The sequence below is a fragment of the Paramacrobiotus metropolitanus genome, unplaced genomic scaffold, assembly GCF_019649055.1.
Source record: "Paramacrobiotus metropolitanus isolate TYO unplaced genomic scaffold, Prichtersi_v1.0 Parri_scaffold0000035, whole genome shotgun sequence".
In the NCBI taxonomy this organism is placed as follows: domain Eukaryota; kingdom Metazoa; phylum Tardigrada; class Eutardigrada; order Parachela; family Macrobiotidae; genus Paramacrobiotus; species Paramacrobiotus metropolitanus.
Genome location: NW_026570255.1, coordinates 935,696 through 953,526, shown reverse-complemented (window position 1 = coordinate 953,526; position 17,831 = coordinate 935,696). Strand labels below are relative to the sequence as shown.

General features: G+C 45.0%; 4 protein-coding genes across 6 annotated transcripts; 2 read left to right on the top strand and 2 right to left on the bottom strand.

The window, feature by feature from the left end:
- Positions 1-81: 81 nt before the first annotated feature.
- Positions 82-4,993, bottom strand: LOC129589536 (uncharacterized). 2 transcript variants are annotated; one of them, XM_055484329.1, is made up of 3 exons: positions 4,086-4,993; positions 1,860-3,643; positions 82-1,030 (listed from the first exon to the last, which is right to left on the bottom strand). In XM_055484329.1, the coding sequence occupies exons 1-3, from the start codon at positions 4,858-4,860 to the stop codon at positions 932-934; spliced, it is 2,658 nt and encodes an 885-aa protein (XP_055340304.1). In that variant the 5' UTR covers positions 4,861-4,993; the 3' UTR covers positions 82-931. The 2 variants fall into 2 exon arrangements, with proteins under 2 accessions (XP_055340304.1, XP_055340305.1); XM_055484330.1 differs by having other exon boundaries at positions 82-1,027.
- Positions 4,994-9,695: 4,702 nt separating this feature from the next.
- LOC129589544 (uncharacterized) lies at positions 9,696-11,684 on the top strand. 2 transcript variants are annotated; one of them, XR_008690619.1, is made up of 5 exons: positions 9,696-9,863; positions 9,940-10,262; positions 10,550-10,732; positions 10,962-11,007; positions 11,284-11,684. XR_008690619.1 is itself a non-coding variant. In XM_055484339.1 (4 exons), exons 1-4 carry the CDS (start codon positions 10,181-10,183, stop codon positions 11,495-11,497), a joined length of 525 nt encoding a protein of 174 aa, XP_055340314.1. In that variant the 5' UTR covers positions 9,696-10,180; the 3' UTR covers positions 11,498-11,684. The 2 variants fall into 2 exon arrangements, 1 of the variants encoding a protein (XP_055340314.1); XM_055484339.1 differs by having other exon boundaries at positions 9,696-10,262.
- On the bottom strand, positions 11,625-14,903 carry LOC129589545 (uncharacterized). The gene is made up of 5 exons (XM_055484340.1): positions 14,749-14,903; positions 14,510-14,634; positions 13,755-13,838; positions 13,268-13,393; positions 11,625-12,127 (listed from the first exon to the last, which is right to left on the bottom strand). Exons 2-5 carry the CDS (start codon positions 14,562-14,564, stop codon positions 11,922-11,924), a joined length of 471 nt encoding a protein of 156 aa, XP_055340315.1. The 5' UTR covers positions 14,565-14,634; positions 14,749-14,903; the 3' UTR covers positions 11,625-11,921.
- Positions 14,611-16,650, top strand: LOC129589546 (uncharacterized). Its single transcript, XM_055484341.1, has 3 exons — positions 14,611-15,048; positions 16,008-16,175; positions 16,260-16,650. The coding sequence occupies exons 1-3, from the start codon at positions 14,979-14,981 to the stop codon at positions 16,472-16,474; spliced, it is 453 nt and encodes a 150-aa protein (XP_055340316.1). The 5' UTR covers positions 14,611-14,978; the 3' UTR covers positions 16,475-16,650.
- Positions 16,651-17,831: the final 1,181 nt, after the last annotated feature.

Sequence of the window (17,831 nt, the reverse complement as noted above, 5' to 3'; positions counted from 1 at the left end):
GTAATCTGTTGGGATTGTTAAATTATTTGACCTTTCTGGAATATGTACCGACTACTACCACAAGCGCCACGAAAAGCCGCATCTGAGTATGACCTTTAATAATTTTCATCAACCAGGGCGATAAACAGCACACAAACCATGCCACAAACACACAGCACGCACGCAGCGCTTAGTCCACATTAAAACTGCATCCAGTCGGGATAGCGGATGTTGGCTTCGCACCAGCGCATCGTGGGGGAGTTGGGCACACAGCAGCTGCAGTCGCCGCGCTGCGGGGAGCAGGCGCCGCCCCATCCCTGCCGACAGCCCGGGCTGTTGTAGTACCAATCGCCGCCGGCTAGTATCGGGGCCAGTTGGAGGATGGCGACCAGCAGGAGAGCCAACAGGCAGCGGACGACGGCGTGCATGATAAATCGAGACGAGGAATAATACAGCGTATACACTAATCACACACAACGGGCGATCAAATCAGGGCAAGTTACCAGTAACTGGAAAATAGCACAACTGACGAGGGAAGAGAAAAAAATTACGGGATGGTGACTGTGCTGTTGCCAGGCAGGATTTCTGATGTGCTTTTTAATTTTTTTTATTAACAAATTTCGCGTGATTTTTTACTCCAGGCTATGACAGCGAAAGGTCAATAAAGGACAGCCAGGGTTTTAACTTTTTTATTTGCCTGATGCACACGTTATCTGTGCAAGACAACATTACCGTAAAGGTCAACAAAATACCTCAAAAAAATGACCACGTTCCCAGGGAGAGCATACAAACATCATGGATCTCGCAAGCGTTTTTAAGCAGGAACTACTGGTCATGAACTTGAAAAATAGTCTCGGCATAACTGCGAAATTATAAACCTTTTAAGTAGATCGAAATACACATGATGCAGCATTGCAGGGATGATTTTGCAATATCCGAGCAAAATCTTCGCCTAGCTGAAACGGTGCTGGCCGTTCGGCAGGTACCGCTGCCCGGTGGCGTGTCCCACAAACGGAGGCGGTGCTAACGGGGGAGCGTAATCCGTGGGCTGCTGCAAAGGAAGAAAGGACTACTTAACGGCAATAATGACAATTATTACGAAAGATTGGGAAAAGCACAACTCAAGGGTAACTCCGTGACCTTTTCCCACTGTACTCCAGTGCTTATACGCCTACCGGTAATGATAAACTAAATAAATAAATTATTACAAAATAAAAAATAAATTGATAAATTATTTTACTTAATTAAAATAAAGAATTTTTTGATAAACTTTTTATATGGAATAAATTAAAATAAAAATTAATTTTTTTAAATTATTTTTAAGTTATTTTCTTGTCCGGAAAGTATCGAGTAAATTCAAGCAGCGAGTTCTTAATTGATTTCCGCTAACTTTAATAAGTACTGTATCGTAATGCGAGTACAAACTATGTACCAAAGAAAACGGCATTTATAACAGAAAAACTTCTAGTCCTGATCGGGGATCGTACTTATTACACAAATCGCGTTTCCCCGTTGTATTTCGTTGTATTTGCCGTTGTTGTAGTTTTTAATTATTTATTTCGTATTTTTTTCAAAACGTTTATTATTAAACATTCGATGTCCACACCCGGGCCTGCGTTAATTACAAAATTATTTTTTAGAATTCTCTCAATTTGCGCTGACTCCCTTTCTTATTATGTTGATATCGTGTACGCGACTTTCAGCTAATCAATGAAAAATAACTGGATTTTATGCATAGCTATTTTCTGGCTGAACCAGTTATCAGCTTCTATTTTTAAACAAAATTATTATGGTTATAAAAATTCATATATTTGCTGAACATTTCGTATCAATTTATATTAACGCTGCATGAAATTGCAGATAACAACGACAACACATACCGGCATTTGCATTTCCGGCTGTACGCCATGCTGCGCCATCGACCCCATCCTAGGACCATGGGTTCCCGGATTCTCCACAAAGTGAGCTTGCGGAACACCATCTGATTGAACCACGGCACCGCTGGAGTACCTCCATGGCTCCGCGTGGCTATACGTCCGTGTCGGCGCCACGAAGCTGGTCCGCGCCGGCAACGGCCCGTACCCGGCCTGCATCTGCGCCCCGTCCGAATGCCGCATAAACGAATATCGTCGCTGGTCCGGCCACTGCGACTGCACCGCCGCGTCGTACCGCGGAGCCGCCATTGGCGCGTAGGACGCGCGGACGGACTTCCGGGGAACCGGCTGCACCGCCACCTCCGCGGGGACCTCCGTCTCCGGGCCCACGGGAACAGGTTGGTACAGTTTCGCCGGTTTCTTGCGGAAACACCAGTAGCGGACGATCAGGGCGATGATGGCGATGGCAGCGATCCCGGCGCCGATGATGGGAACCAGGAGGAGCCAGATGTTCTTCTTCGTCTCGCAGTAACGTCCCGTGAAGGCCTCCGGACACCGGCACTGGAGCTTGGCGCCGCCTTTCCCGTCGAGGTCCTCGCATTCCCCGCCGTTCATACACGGCGACATACTGCAGTCCTCGATACTGACCACCACCGTCCCGTTGCGGACGATGTGTTTCCCGTGGACCAGGGAACAGGTGTAGGCGCCCTCGTCGATGGACTGGAGGTTGTGGACGATGAGGGCGCCGGCCGGTTGGACGATGTGGCGGCCGGATTTCCCGTGCCGGAAGACCATCTGCTCCGGGGTGGTCCAGATGATGTGGCTGGCTTGGGTCTCCGGTTGAGGTTTCAACGGGCAGACGAGGCGGAGACTGTCCCCTTCCCGGCCCATCTCCTTGACGGTGTTGGCGCTCTCCGACGCGTCGACCCCTCCGCGTTGGTGATTGAGGGTGTCCGGAGGGAGCGTCGCAGGCGGAAGGGTCACCAGAACCGTTGGAGGTGGTGGCGGTGGAGCTGGAGGTGGGACAAAAGCCCGTGGAGGTTGGAAAGGTGGCGGCGGGAGCATTGGTTGTGGAGGCGGGTGGTGGTGATGGGGTCTGTGATGGTGGATTGGCGGCGGAGGCACCGGAGGCGGGAGAGCGACCGGAGCCGGGGTAGTCACCGGTTTAGGTGTCGTCTCCGCGTCGCTGTCGGACTCATCATCACTCTCCTTCCCCGGTGCGTCCTGCCGGCGTTGGGAGGTTGTCTGGACGGTGGTCGACGGGGTCGTCGGGACCGGAGGGGGCGGCGCCGGCGGGAACCCCGGGTGGTGTCGATGGTGCGGGTTCCCTGGAGGATGCTGTCCTGGAGGGTGATGGGGCATCGGTGGTCGGGGTGGATGTCCGTGTGGGAACGGCGGCGGTGGTGGGTGGAACATGGATGGTGGCGTGGCCAGCGCGTTAGGCGGAGTCGGCCGCAGCGGGTGGGTGGTGATGGGCGGCATGGGACGCTCCCCGATCTGCGGGAGGGTGGGCGGCCCGAATGGCCGGGGGTCGGGGGTGGGGCGGGTGTGGATCGGCGGTCCTGTGCGGATGGGGATGGCTTCCTCGTCCTCGGATTCCTCTTCCTCGTCGTCGCCGCCTTCACCGCTGGGGTTAGAGGGGAGAGGTACCGGCGGGCGGGGGCGTGCCGGGGAGGGATTGTTGGCGCGGCTGGGAGGGGATGGTGGGCGCTGCCGGCGCCGCGGTCCTGGACTGCGGGCGTTGGGACGCTCGGGAGGTCCTGGACGAGAACGGTTGTCGCCTTCACGGTCTGAAATGGGAAAAAGCGACATAATGCAAAACGTTGGCGCGCTGCTCCGCACCGGTAATTAGATACACAAGCAGCTGTAAACACACCAAAAAAACTCGAAAGCGGTAAAGTGAATTGCAAAAATACGAAATCAAAAATATAGGTTGTAATTAGGAAAATGCTTAGGAAACGTTAATTTTCATCGGACATTAATTTCTAAAAATTTCTAAAATACGAAAAAAATTTACAAAACACTAAAACTTATAAATACTGTAAACAACTGAATAAGTAGATTAGTTTTTGTAAAACTTTTGAAATTTTACAGTATTTTTAAAGATGTGGTAACTTGCGGTTTATTTATTTTAGTTCAAATATTAAGTGAAAAACGGAAAAACCGGGCCGATAACAGCAAGTCTGCGCATACAGATTAAAAGCCTGGAATGTTATAAATTCTAACTCTCACCGCGCGCTGGACTCTCATCCCGATTATCACCGCCTTCCGCCGGGGACTTATCACGCGGTCTCTCGCCCGGCCGTCCCAACCGATCATTCCCCGGTCGACCGCGGAAATCCGAAGGCCGACGATTGCCCGGCGGCGGTCGACGGCCAGGACTACGGTCGGAATTTCCGGCCTCCTTCCTCGGAGGCGGTGACCTATCCCGCCCGGGCGGAGGTCGCCGCTCCTCGTCCCGTCCCCGCGGTGGAGGTCGACGGTCGTCATCCCGTCCGCGCGGCGGCGGTCCACCGAAGTTGGGACGTCCACGATGATCGGGTGGTTGGGGACCGCGGAACCCCGGCGGTGGGCCGGGCGGGCCGCGTGGCGGACCTCCGGGAAAGCCGCGACCGCCTCCGGGAGGCCCGCGTGGAGGCGGACCGTAAAAGCGGTCGTACGCACGGGTGTCGTCGGGGTCTAGACGAATCTCGGGAAGGAGCAGATTCTGGTCGTTATCCACGTTTAAGACTATCGGTGGAAGAACGTCGAAATCGGATTTAGAAGGCTCTTCATCCATAACGTCGCTATCAAGGAAAAGGTCAAAAAGCGGTAGTTCGTCCGGCGGTAATTGCTCCGAAGTGCGCATTATAAGGTGACGGCTAGAATTACGCAGAAAGCGACGCGGAGGCAGTGAGGTGACAACGAAAGGAAGAAACCGATTCGCCCAATAAAGAGATCGTGTTTTGGGGGTAAAAAATGCGCTAATTATAAATGGGATGATGCATACAAGAAAGACCAGATGCATGATAGCCAACACATGGCAGATGCATTTTGTTGCTGCTTAATCGATAAACTGCTTGGTTTTGTTAGTTATAATATTGCGTGCTTAATATGCGACGTGTGCGTGATCATGTATGCAGTGCATACAGGCAGGCATGCTTTGCAGTTTGCAGTGTGGCACAACGCAGCTTCCTATACTGGGAAAATGGAACTGGTTGCATGGAAACTCCACTGTCACGATTTCTATTTTGTAGGGTTGCCTTTTATTTACGAGGTCTGTGCAGTAAGTACTGTCACAAGAAATTCTGTGATAAGTAAAGTGTAGTTAAGTACTACAGTACAGTAATAATAAGTACTGTACAGTAAATACTTCTGCTCCCAGTATTAGACATCACCAGAACGACCTTAACGGCGGATTAACAACTGTTTCGTCAGTGAATGCACGTACACCATTACTGTGCGGCCATGTATTTGTGCTGTACTTCATAAAAGCCAGTGTTTTTCTAATTATCGATCGTTAAAATAAATTTTCAACAGTCAGGTTTATTATTCTAACGAAAGCCAAGCTAACGTAACGAATGATTTCTAAGCAAGATCACGATCGTTCATACACACCGCAATTCAGTCAATTACAGCATACTGCACCATGGTGCGGATGTGTAGAAGGCTAACGTGAAAGATCGTGATGTCCCTGGCTTTAAACTCATTCGTTGTGGCATCGAAGGATGCATGCCGTCTGGGATCTTCCTGGTTGAACGTTGTCAGATAACTGTTCACTTGAGTCGATGGAATATTGGGTGGTGTGAACTCTGGCTCAGTATGCTCTATTGGATCGAGGCCCGACTTTCGCTTCAGGAACTCGGGCAAATAACAGTAATCGGTCTGTGGCACCGATCCTACACCGATGTAAATATCGTTGCCCGCAGGCTCGAGGAAACCTCCGGGTGGTTTCCGGCCCGTAAAATTGGCGACAATCGCCGCTTGTATGCACGGCGTCGGTGCACCACGGAAGATCTCGTTGATCCGACCGATCTTCGCCGTCGGGCGCGGGAGTTCGCTCGGCCAGAATAACGGACTGATGGCCGGATTATTGTCGGAAGTGCTGATAGTTTCATCGATATTCAACAGCGCCATGAACCATCCGTAAAGCGTCTCGTTCTGGGCGGGGCTAAGAGGCACTTGATTGCGCCCGTTTACGATTTCGCGTACGACTTCCTTGAACCACAAGTTTACGGCTTCTTCCGGCATGTAGATGTAGCCCTTCAACCAGTACAGTTGGTCGATCTGGCTGTACATAACGGTGCTCCGTATATGCCGATTTACAAAACGTATTGGTTCGGCATCGGCCGCGAATTCCTGGTAAACGTGCAGCACGCCGAGCACGAGCCATAAGCACTTCCGCATCGTGCACGCCAATGACACCAAGTAACGAGGAATTCCTGACCGTATCTTTAGCCTGTCGGGCGTGGAGCTGTTGTTTTTGGCTGACAGAAATAAGTAATTGCAAGTTTCGCACTACGCATTTCATTTATGTGAGGTTATTTGCATTGATGCTGTTCCTTTGAAGTACCAACTGTAATCTCTGACAGCGCAATGTTATTGCTATAAAATTAAAACAAATACAAAAATGCCCGTCATGGTAACAGATGGTCTTCCGCAAGCTGGTGTAAAGGCATACGGTTACAACAGAAGCACCTATCTCTAACCGACGTTCCGTAAAAATTACGATAATCTATCTATCTAATTACGATAATCTATCTCGTATAATTTATCTATCTGTTCAGTGGTCCACCTGTGCCCTTTCTTTCCCTTGCGGTCGTCCGCTCATGTTTGGCGTTTATTCTGGGCCGACGCCTGTCGGAACAACAAGGAGAATGGATTTTTCACTAGCCCCGCCCGCAGTCTTCTGGTCGGATGGTCCTTTTGGCACCTCACAGTGAATTTTGCGCAGCGTTTGCAGGTTGAGCAAATGGCTTCGTCAAACAAATGAACCGCACGAAATTTGAGGCGCTGAGTCCAGCTAGGAGATGGCGCATTGCGAGTGTTTTATTAACTTTCCCTTGCATATTTGACGCGTGCTTTTCGTTGAAATCGATCCTCCGCATATTTTCACGAATTTTAGAAGCGGTGAAATGAACTTTCTTGAAAATACGCAGCCTTCAAAAAATTTTATGCTTTGATTAGAAGTAATTCGATCAGTGCGTGCAGCGTGGGCCTCGTTCGGTGGTGAGTCGCAGCATAGCATAAAACGGATACTCGTACAGGAATAATTGCAATGAAAATGTAATTCCGGTGGCAGGTTTTTCTGGGAGCGACTTTCTAGGCTGCCAGGCAGAAGCCGTTGTTCGTGGTTGCAACCTTTGTTTACATTGCTTGCAAGAACCGTTACTGTACTGTTATGTTCCTGAATAATTTTGCTAATAATTTTAATAATAATTTTGTTAATAATTCCTGAATAATTTCTTTAGTTTGTTGCCTTGACGATTAGGAAGTACCGATTTTCATGCGTTGGAGCAATCGTTATCGTAACTTCGTAAGGACTACGCAATATATTCGTGCAAACACAATAACAACAATAACAGCAGGCAGGAATAATCAGTACTCGCTCTCTGGATCAAGTCTTTAGTATTGTAATTAACTACATCCGTAACAGCCATGACGGCCTTTGCTAAGAAAATTATGTTTGGACGAACGGGTAGGCCGATTTTGACGCGGTAAAGTGCGCCAGAATCGTCGCAACGAAGCGGGTGATGTTGCGCTATTGCCGACCCGATGCGCCTCAAGGGGGGAGCACGAAACTCAAAAAACAAATTGTTGCCATGGGCCTGCAAGTCTCGCCTTCCGACCTCGCTCCAAACCGGTTAACATAAAGTATAGGCACACGGGTTGCATGAGCATTATTTGCACGGCAGATCGGTCCTCTCGGCCTCGGCTCGAAAATTATTAGGAAAAATACCACAGAACTGTACCGTAACAACGTGACGTTCAAACCTAAAAAAGCAATGTTTGGCTGAACGGGTAGGCAGATTTTGACGCGGTCAAAAATGGCAGAATCGCCGCAACGACGTTATGTTTGTTATATTTTCTTACGTTTTCTTTCCACAATATTTTTGAAACAAATGCGCCCCAAAACTGGGTACGGATGTAGTCCTCCGTAAACTGGTTATCTACATCCGTAACCACGTATACACGATTGATAATGTAGCCAATGTTTGGGCGAACGGCTGAACCGATTTCGACGCGGCCAAGTGCGTTAAATTCGTCTCAACGGCGCGAATGTTCTTACGCTATTGCGCCATCGATACGCCCCAAAAGGGAAGGAGTAGCCCCAAAAAACAAATTGTTGCCATGGGCCCACATAGACATACATGGTAAATGCATTGTCTGTTCGCGGACCGTTCGGAAAAACCGAGACAGACCGCGGCCTCGGCATCGGCACGTTACAAAGTATTGAAAATTTAAGAAACATGTGCAAAAATTAATCGCAGTCAATACCACCAGCGTGATCGGTATACCTCGTATTCTTTCATATACGATATTTCTTAGATATCTTAGGTTTCTTAGGTTTTTTAGGTTTTCTTAGGTTTCTTAGGTTTCTTAGGCTTCTTAGGTTTCTTAGGTATTCTTAGGTTTCTTAGGTTTCTTAGGCTTTCTTAGGGTTTCCCAAGTTTTCTTAGATTTTCTCTTTCTTAAATTTCGTAGTTTTCTTAGCGGCTGGGACCAATGCGCTCAACCGATGCGAAGTGTGCATTTCGTAACAAACTTGCGCCGCAAAAGTTTGTGTACGGATGTAGATCCCGTAAACTGGTTATATGAATACTAACTACGTAACCAGGATCCTCGACACTTTGCCGTTGTAACCAATTTTCTCCCGTTCCACACATCCAATCTGCACGCTCTAAAGTGCTACAGAATCCTCTCAGTGTCGAGAGTGTTCCTGCATCATCAATTTTCTGGAAAGCCCACTACCCACAGTCCAGTGGTCACTCAAAAGCTTGTTACCATGGTGGCCATTAGCTTAACATGGGCTAACTGTAAATCCCCAGATTGTTACTATGTGTTATTATATCGAATTGCCATTGAAATTAGCGAACTGCGAATAAACAAAATAACAGGTACTGCTCACGCCTGTTTATTTTGTTCGTGCCTCCTTAATGTAATAGACATCGTGCCATTATTTAATACATATACAGTTAACCTTTTTACATGCTCGAAATCCTAAGACATTATTCATCCGTGCTGGGCTTGTATTGTATTATTTGACGTAGCTACAATTTAGACGACATAATAACTAGATAAGGAAGCACTTAAGCATGTCATATTTTGAACACAATCTCGTCACGGCCTTTTTCTCAAGCATAACCCTCGTTAATTCCGTCAACCAAAGTACAAGTACTGTACTGTATGTGTAAACGCCTAAGTACTAAATTCTCATGGACAATAATTAGTACGGTATCACTCTACGGTCTGGAGCACGTTAAACCTATTAAAGCCCAGCACGGATGAATATTGGCTGATGACTATTAAAAACAAGTAACTCCAAGGATGTGTTGATTTGCGGTCGCTTACAGACTGTCGTAATATTAATAAACCCGTACGTATGTTTAGTAGTATTATGATACACTTTACATAAGTTACTTAATCGAAACACGGACTGTTTACTTGTACATAAATTACATAACTTGCAATGATGACTGACGCGATTATGACTAACGTGTTAAGTTACTGTACATGTATTTTTTACTTTGTACTGTACTCGTACTTATTGTTAAGCAGCAGCTCAGATATTTCTACTGTTCTGGGTCAAGTTGTGTTAGAACAGTGTGCATTTCTTATCGCGTCCATGGTTACAAGCTTATGATTGACCACTGGACCAAGACAAATGATTTTGGCAAAAAGTCAACAATCTTGGATCCACCGCTACAGCTAGTGAATTTTGATGTACTTTAAAGCAACAAAATTGGTGAAGTAGAAGCCGAGATCCTTTGCCTCAAAGGACAGGGGCCGAAGTCCTGGCACAGATAATCAGTATTCATATAACAAAAATTGGTTGCTTACTTGATTAAAGTCGCTTGATTTGCTTACCTGATTACTACATATATAGGGGGAGTTTCTCTCTGGGTCTGCAGTGGCCCAGTTTGATATCTACACCAAAGAAAATGTCGATTGGCGTCAATGCGGAAAACTGCCAGCAACTGAATAATGCCATAATATGAAACCATCCACGCTTGATGAGGGATAAATAAATTGTTAACCTTTTGTTGGTTCTGCACAGTTAGAAAGTTGAGCTGCCGATCTCTTGGACATATTGCGGACAACAGTTTTAAATTGCAATTTGTGGTAAAATGAAGCGAATAAATCCGTGTTTCTTAAGTCTTTTATCGACAATCGTTGGATATTTCCTATTAATTATTTCCATAAAGGGAGGTATGCTAAGCCGTGTCTGATAATTTTTCCTTGAGTATGCCCTCAGAAAATCAGCTTGTGGCCAAACCTTTACAAACACGTTAAATTTTTGGAGCCTCTTAGTCGGAGCTGTTCGAGACGGCAGTGATCCGTGCCCTGTGTCTGGTACCTCGGTTTTCTTCGCGGTAGTCCCGGACACGTTATACCACGAACACATACTCTGTACCTGAGGCTTAGTATTTCGATAAATTGTGCATGGAAGAATACAAGTATAATGTCCCGTACCAAACTCAGTGCTTGTATTGTAGCGCTTTCCTTGAAATGCTACTCTTGTGGAAACATTATGAATGACGCACAACGAATTACGCTTTCATGCCATAATTCTTCGATAAAGGGAACTCCCGAGCGCCCTGCATCTGAACTTATACAGGTCGACTGCAAAACCAACTGCGCGGATCAGGCGCGCGGATGGCCATCCGACAAGTACAGTCGTAAGTACCACATGTTCACATGTTGTTCGACAACTGTACCAAAACTGCATTTTGTGACCCAACTTCCGACAAACAGAACGCTTCTATCCACGAAATGTTGCGTATGTGCGTACTTCAGTAACGTTGTTCTTGTTTTCTTGATACTTTTGTCTGCGCCAGTGTTGTACAAAATGAGGAAACTTTGCACAACCTACCAATACGAGGTTAATCGACTATGTTCCCGCTGCAGGTTCTTGGATTTACAGAGGCTGCCAGGATGATGTAGTCGACGGCAAGTAAGTACCATGAAAAACCCCAGACGGTAGACTTTGTATTCTGTGTGCTCGTACTGGATGATGCGTGCTCGTGGACACAAGTTCATAACTACAGGAAGGCACATTTAATATTTTGTGCACCGAAAGCTAGTTGCTGATTCTTTTCTCAAAGTATTCCTACTGGAATTGACATTTTTTTTGTACATTGTATCAATCTTAAACTCTAAAGTGTGGCGTGACTTCCTCTGCGCATATACTTCCGTATTTTCCACGTGAACTATTGGACTGCTTTTGCAGAACTTTAGTGGGCGAAGCGGTTGGATGTCACCGATCGCAGGAATGTTTTGGACCGTGCGACAGGGTGTACTGCATATGCAATACACCGTTATGTAACACAAGAAAACTGGACGAGGTCGTGCTTTCAGTAGCTGGTCAACCGTCAAATTTCATGCCGATACCGCCCCTTGTCCTCGGCAGTTATGTTTTCTTCTTGCTTATCACTTTCTCTTAAGTTTCGGATGCCCTATTGCTGTACGTGTTATTGTGACGAGTCTGATGGTCTCAGATGAGCTCACCATATCTGTGCAACCTCTAGTTTGAATATTGATTTTTGATCTCCATAAATGTGCTCTTTATTTAGTTGTCCTCCTGTCAGCATTTTTTTAATTATTAGCCTTCAGATAAATTATTAGTTATTGCTCTTAGTTCAGTCTGATTTGGGTCGGTGCACTGTTTTAGAACAGCTGCTCCTGTCAACCAATCATGAGCAACCGCAGCAATTGCAGATTTATAGAAAACTAACAGCCAGCTGGTGGAAAGTTTGTTTTGCCTGAGCAGAAACCAGAAAAAGCGTAAATCGGGTTGTTTGATTTACTGATTAACAGTTTTCATTTGCAAAGTCTGCTCCACCAGTAAGGGTCTGTGGGCGGATAATATTACATAGCTGCTGGAACAGAAGAGCTACTAAATTTTAATCCATTACATAGGTCCTCCGTGCACACGATTTGGACGACCTTCATGTAATCTAGTAATTGATTAGTTTGGTATAATGTCTTCGAATATATCTGGGAGGAATCAACGTCATAATTTCCGGCTCCTATGAACGGATGGGGGCTACACCCGCGGGCCACACGCCAACGCACTAAAAAGCAATTCAGGTAAGAGAGTTTCGTAAAGATGCAAGTTTTGATTTGCTTATTACTGCAACAGGCTATAAATTTTTAGCCGCAGCGAAGTTCAAGCTGCAGTAATTACGGTAATTATAACCAGTTAAATTATTCGGATGATAGCTCTGGTCAAACCGGCACCGCCGAGGACAACTAGTGGAAGAACATCTGGCCATGGACATTTCGCCGCATGGTCACCTCGCCGGGCGACGTTTCGTTGCGGGAGGTTAGTCGGCAGGACATCACACCGCAAGATGTTTCGGTCGCGAAGCGCTTTCGACACCGAAAAACCTGGACGCGAGGCCGCCTCGATGAAGTGATTTATTTGTTTATCGTAGAATAATACTAAAGGTTATTAAAACGGCCAATATAACCGGAGAAAATTAAGAAAACTGAGAAAACTGAAAAACAAACTAAGACAACTAAGACACATAAGAAAACTAAGAAAAAAAAATTAAGAAAGCTAACAAACGTAAAAAAAGCTAAAAAACTTTAGGTTCCTAAGAAAACTTGAAAAATTAGTTAAACTTAATAAAGCTTAAGAATACCTACGAAACCCACTAAAACCTAAGAAAAATTGGGAAAACCCAGCAAATCCTAAGAAAACTAAGTAAACTAAGGAAATTTAAGAAAAAAACAGGGAGCAGTATTCCTAAGAAAACCTAAGAAAAAACCTGTAAAAACTAAGCGTGTCAAATTCATTTGCGGCGAACTGTCCGCGACTACACATCTTGCGCCGAAATGCACTGAAGTCAGAATTTCTCAAAACTTAAATGTCCTAAAGTTTTCCAGTGTCCGTATAGCCCGCGGCAATATGTCTTCATCGCGGGGAAGTCGCGCGCTTGAAACTAAGTGCGGCGAAATGTCACACACAAAATTGTACGGATTCGTGACAGGCCAGACCGTAACGGGCCGATAGAGCAGTCGTTACGCTGCTGCATCTGCACGCAACCGAAAGAATCCAAATATTCCTATGACACCAGCAATGTAGCACAGTTTGGTTAGTGTCAAAAGTACTACACCCATCATGACTGAAATTGGTCATTACGCCCGACTTCAGGTTTAAAGCGATTTACTAAAGACCAAAATAAAACTGAGTGCCAGCAGTTTCTTACGATCATTGTCGCCTTTGACACGATAGGACAATGCCTGGATATAGCAGGACTGTTCTTCCTTCTCGCATACAACGCCATCCATATCCCCTGTCCAAGAGGCACAATTTTCGTAAGCCAGCATGTCATCTGTGAACATAACCATCGAAGGACTTAGTCTTTTTGAATATTATGAAAAATGATGAATTTTATAAGTTGTAGTTGTGTTACGTTTAGCGACTGCGCTGCCCATACAAAAAAATACCATTCGAAAAATATACATTTTAGAACATTCTATTTATTTCTGGACAGCGTCACGATCTTATTTCCCGAAAGGTAAGGCAGGTGCTCACGAGTATATCAAAACACTTTTTTTGTGAAAATGGGCAAACGTTGAGCAGTACTCTAGGGGCCGCGCAGTTCACCGGCACTTAACCGGTAACGAACACCAGAAGCATAAACGAAGGCTGCTACGTTTCGCATCAGTTGTGGCTGCAATGCATAGACTTACTTGGATTGGATGGACACGTATAACATTCTGTTCTGCCATTTAAATCGGAGGCTTCTATTTTAGCTCCTTGTCCCGGAGTTGCTCCTGCAATGGCGCGATTACAATTAACACATCGATGGCAGGGGCAATGCATATTACACGCCAACATGCTTAGTTTCGCTTTCAAATGACTGCCGTGAAGCGCCGTTTTTTTGCGACCTAATTTCGGTGAGTTAGCAGCAGAGAAACGCCGCTCACAGGCTGCTCAGCGGGCATTTTATCGGTAACACCAGCAAGACGATGGGCAAGGTTCTCCCACAAAGGAAGCGCTTATTGGTTAAAAGGGAACCAATACAGAAATAGCCCAAAAATGATCCAAAAGACTGATCATTTCGATATGAAATGCATTAGTTATATACCAGTAGCCACCAAGGGCGGCTACTATGTGCATCGAGTAGACACCGTGAGTCGTGACAATATACGTACTTTGACGTTTTTCGGAATTCATTAATTTTACAATATGGATTGACGTACCGGACTCCGGAGAAAGACACTGACATACATTACATGACAAAACCATGACGAAAACTTTAAAAAAAATGATTACGTGATAACTAGTGTTTTTAAACACAAATATAGGGATTAATTAAAAATTGTCAAGTTTCTAAGTGGAACGCAGAGGGTACGGTGTCTGCGGTGTCCTTTCCTCGAATTCATTTTGCAAAACTGTCCGGAATGCAAAAAAAGGTCGAAGTACTGATAGCTAAACCGCGTACCTTTCAGTAAAACAATTAAGCAGCCAACAACCAGCAACGATCCAGGGATCAGCATTTCCGTTACGCAGGTTATATGGTATTCGTATCTGAATGTAAGTTCTTGTCCGACAATGTTTGAGAAAAACCTGTACAGGTTCTCTGGGTTACTGCTACTGAAAATCCAATACAGATACCATTAAAAAAATAACAAATATATATCATTCTGATTTTCGTTGCTTTGTAATAATTATAAGCACGACCTTTGTCGCTAAGGATGGCTTCTGGTTTCAAACATCAACTTTCTTTACTTTCAGCTTGATTATTTGAGTGCAATCTGCAGTAAAATATTTATTAGCCGAAATAGATCGATCCTTTTGTTCCTGAATAGTTTTGGCAAGAATTCAAGTCTGCCCTTAATCAGCTGTGACAATCGTCGAAAGACTCGTCGAACGTAGTGAGAGTACGTCACCCTTGAACAAGAAACAGCATTATGCTCCATACTGTTTACTGGAAGGAAATGATTCCTACGATCCTGTTGGCGCTCCTTTTAGTCTGTAAAGGTCAGTGCGACGACCGTGCCGTTGAAGAGTGTCACGGTCCCGTCAGAACGTTCCCCCTGGAGGACGGGGCTGTCTCTGTGGGATTCTGTGCTCCTGATGTGTCTGCAAATGTGGATAACACTATTGATATGATGAAAACGGATGTTGCATCAAATTGACTTAAATCACTCTGAAAAATGTTCAAATTAGTCAACCTAATAAAGTAATCAGCGTTTATTCCTATTCCTACAAAGTACAAAGCATTATATTGAACATCCGTAGCATTATATTGACCCTTATTTATTTCATACATTAAATCAGAGCCACTGTGTGCTTTGGTGAAGACGATAAGTTGCTTAATCCACCAAAAGCGCATTTATTTAATAAGTGAAATTCCGGAACTTCCGGTAGAAGGCCATTGCAACCGCTTGGTGTGGCAGCGTAAGCAAAATTTTATCTGGAATTTTTGAAAATTATCATTTTTTTTGTTGGTTTTCGGCAAACCGGAAGGCGTACGCTGCCTTGCTTCTACAATCCGTGAGAAAATTAAGAGAAAATTACTTAGTAAATGCCGCGGTTTTAAATCAGTCATTAGAGTCAGACAGATTGCAAGGCCAACCGGTCTGTCTTACCGACAAACAAAAATACGACGGAATACGTACTTATGTGCGAGTTTTAAAGATTCACTGATAAGTACGAAAGCAGCGAAAGATAATAATATTATCACAGTATTACCCCGCCCCAATTACGGTAAGTACCGTAGTCCAAGCCTATTACGGACGCCGTGTTGAGTGCATTACAAAACAGCAGAATACTGTATTACTCACGTCAAACGCAAAATAGAATAAATTCTGTAATCATGATCTGAAAACCGTCGCATGAAGGACCGATGGCAGTAATAATTTCATGTGCCAGAAAATACTGCTTTGGGTAAGCATTTATCTAAACTTCGATTCAGCTCGACGTTGAGGTTTTTATAGAAATCACGGAAGCAAAAGACCCTCTCCAGTGCTACTCATGTAGCGGCACCTCGCAATCCTGCCAGAACGCGTATGACTACCTGGTAACCACGTGCGACGCATGGTCGACGACGTGCGTGACGATTCGACACTCGAACCAACCGCTGGACAAGAAAAAGCACGGCGTCGGTAAGCTGCTTGTATTGTATACCAAAAACGGAAATCCTTTGGAAAGGTCTGCTGGCCCGCGTACTTCTGGGTTTTGTGTTGCAGATAGCGTATATTATTTCCGTGGCTGCGCTCGCGGCTACTTCAGCCGCATTTCACTCGATGCCACCAGACGATCAAGACGCATTGTGGAAGCGGAAGTCTTAATGTGTGACACACCAAAGTGCAACGGGAAGAGCAACGTGACCTTTGTTCCCATAACCGTGCCCAGTTCAACCGCGAGCACAACAACGGGGACCACCACGGCGCCTTGCAGATAACGATAGACGAACCTAATTCACCGTTGTCCATAACGCTAATACGTTCACTAATTACTATGCCCATTGTCCAGTAAGATGCTCATTCATAATATCGTCATACGTTTAAAAGAGATTTGGCGCTTGATAGGAGATAAAGCAAGGATACCTATCGGTTTTGTGGATACATGACATTTTCTCAGCTTATGTACGAACTGAAGGAAGTCGTAAACAGATTTATCGCCTGCGAACCGTCAGTACCCCGGTTTTACCCATCAAACACAGCAGAATTTAAAAAAAGTTAGTTAGCTTACTTTAGTTTATTCAAGAGCAGACAGACAATGAGGCCGCTAGACGCAGAATATTAAAGCAGAGCCACTGTGTGCTTTGGTGGATACCAGGAGATGCTTAATTCACAAAAACAGAATACTGAATCAGAGCACTGACAGCAGATAATATAAAATCTTCACCGTAATATTTTCTTATGTACACTGTAGTCATTTTTGCAGTTGCAAAATAAGTTTATATAAAAAAGCAAAGCAAAGCAAAGCTTATAAAGCATCCCCAGGAGCGGTCAGAACTGGAATATCACGAAATAAAACGTTCAACGCAGAAAAAGGTTACGTCAAATTATTTATACTTTCCAGATCAACAAACACATGGTCCGTGTAGGCTGTGAACAGTGTGAAGCATGATCCGAATTTTGACAGCGTTTAAGTAAGAACAGCTCTTCAATAAAGTGTATCACGAAAAGATTGCATATTCTCTCAGATTCCTTTTCTTTGGATTATCCGGCAGGCTCAGAGGCTTGCTTATAGATGGCGTGAAATTATGTAAACTACAACTAAGCCAGTAACGTTATATTAGGAAATAATCGAAGCAATGTTGCGGAGCGCGAACTGCGCGAACTGTGCGAACTGTATTTGCTGCAACGTACGAGCCTCGCGCTATTTTCGGAGCTGGTGTGATGGCTACCTTTTTGAATAAATAATGACGTAGCTGCAATTATGGCCCGGGTAAAAACTTTACAACATAAAGTTAGTACCACAAGAACTTTATTAGCCAGAAAGCAGCTTTGACGAAGCCAAAAATTGACTTCTGACCAGTAGGCAACGCAAGGAATTTTTAGCACACATACAGCTAGAAACCTACGAGTAAAAATTGATTAGCACTGTACCACTAACGTGCAGTAGTTGTGATTTAGTGCACATTATGTATGTACAGTATATTTTTCGTACTTTGGTAATAGTACTTACTGGAACATTAAGTGCGGACTGTATTTGTTACGCAAGCCTGGCTCAATGGTACACAATGCTAAAGGAATAAGTACTGTAAAATAATTATTTTCTCCTTTAATAATAATAAGGTATTTGATAACTGG

What these genes read in the sequence shown, in the direction of transcription:
- LOC129589544 (XM_055484339.1), top strand. Translation starts at nt 10,181, where the DNA reads ATGAAGCGAATAAATCCGTGTTTCTTAAGTCTTTTATCGACAATCGTT. An exon ending in GCCATCCGACAAGTACAGTC is followed by an intron (nt 10,733 to 10,961) that starts GTAAGTACCACA and finishes TTCCCGCTGCAG; the next exon opens with GTTCTTGGATTTACAGAGGC. An exon ending in GATGATGTAGTCGACGGCAA is followed by an intron (nt 11,008 to 11,283) that starts GTAAGTACCATG and finishes CTGCTTTTGCAG; the next exon opens with AACTTTAGTGGGCGAAGCGG.
- LOC129589536 (XM_055484329.1), bottom strand. Translation starts at nt 4,860, where the DNA reads ATGCATCTGGTCTTTCTTGTATGCATCATCCCATTTATAATTAGCGCA. An exon ending in GGATGAGAGTCCAGCGCGCG is followed by an intron (nt 3,644 to 4,085) that starts GTGAGAGTTAGA and finishes TTCCCATTTCAG; the next exon opens with ACCGTGAAGGCGACAACCGT. An exon ending in AGCCGGAAATGCAAATGCCG is followed by an intron (nt 1,031 to 1,859) that starts GTATGTGTTGTC and finishes CTTCCTTTGCAG; the next exon opens with CAGCCCACGGATTACGCTCC.
- LOC129589545 (XM_055484340.1), bottom strand. Translation starts at nt 14,564, where the DNA reads ATGCTGATCCCTGGATCGTTGCTGGTTGTTGGCTGCTTAATTGTTTTA. An exon ending in CTTAATTGTTTTACTGAAAG is followed by an intron (nt 13,839 to 14,509) that starts GTACGCGGTTTA and finishes GCGCCATTGCAG; the next exon opens with GAGCAACTCCGGGACAAGGA. An exon ending in TGTCAAAGGCGACAATGATC is followed by an intron (nt 12,128 to 13,267) that starts GTAAGAAACTGC and finishes ATTGCTTTTTAG; the next exon opens with TGCGTTGGCGTGTGGCCCGC.
- LOC129589546 (XM_055484341.1), top strand. Translation starts at nt 14,979, where the DNA reads ATGCTCCATACTGTTTACTGGAAGGAAATGATTCCTACGATCCTGTTG. An exon ending in GCTCCTTTTAGTCTGTAAAG is followed by an intron (nt 15,049 to 16,007) that starts GTCAGTGCGACG and finishes AGGTTTTTATAG; the next exon opens with AAATCACGGAAGCAAAAGAC. An exon ending in CAAGAAAAAGCACGGCGTCG is followed by an intron (nt 16,176 to 16,259) that starts GTAAGCTGCTTG and finishes TTTGTGTTGCAG; the next exon opens with ATAGCGTATATTATTTCCGT.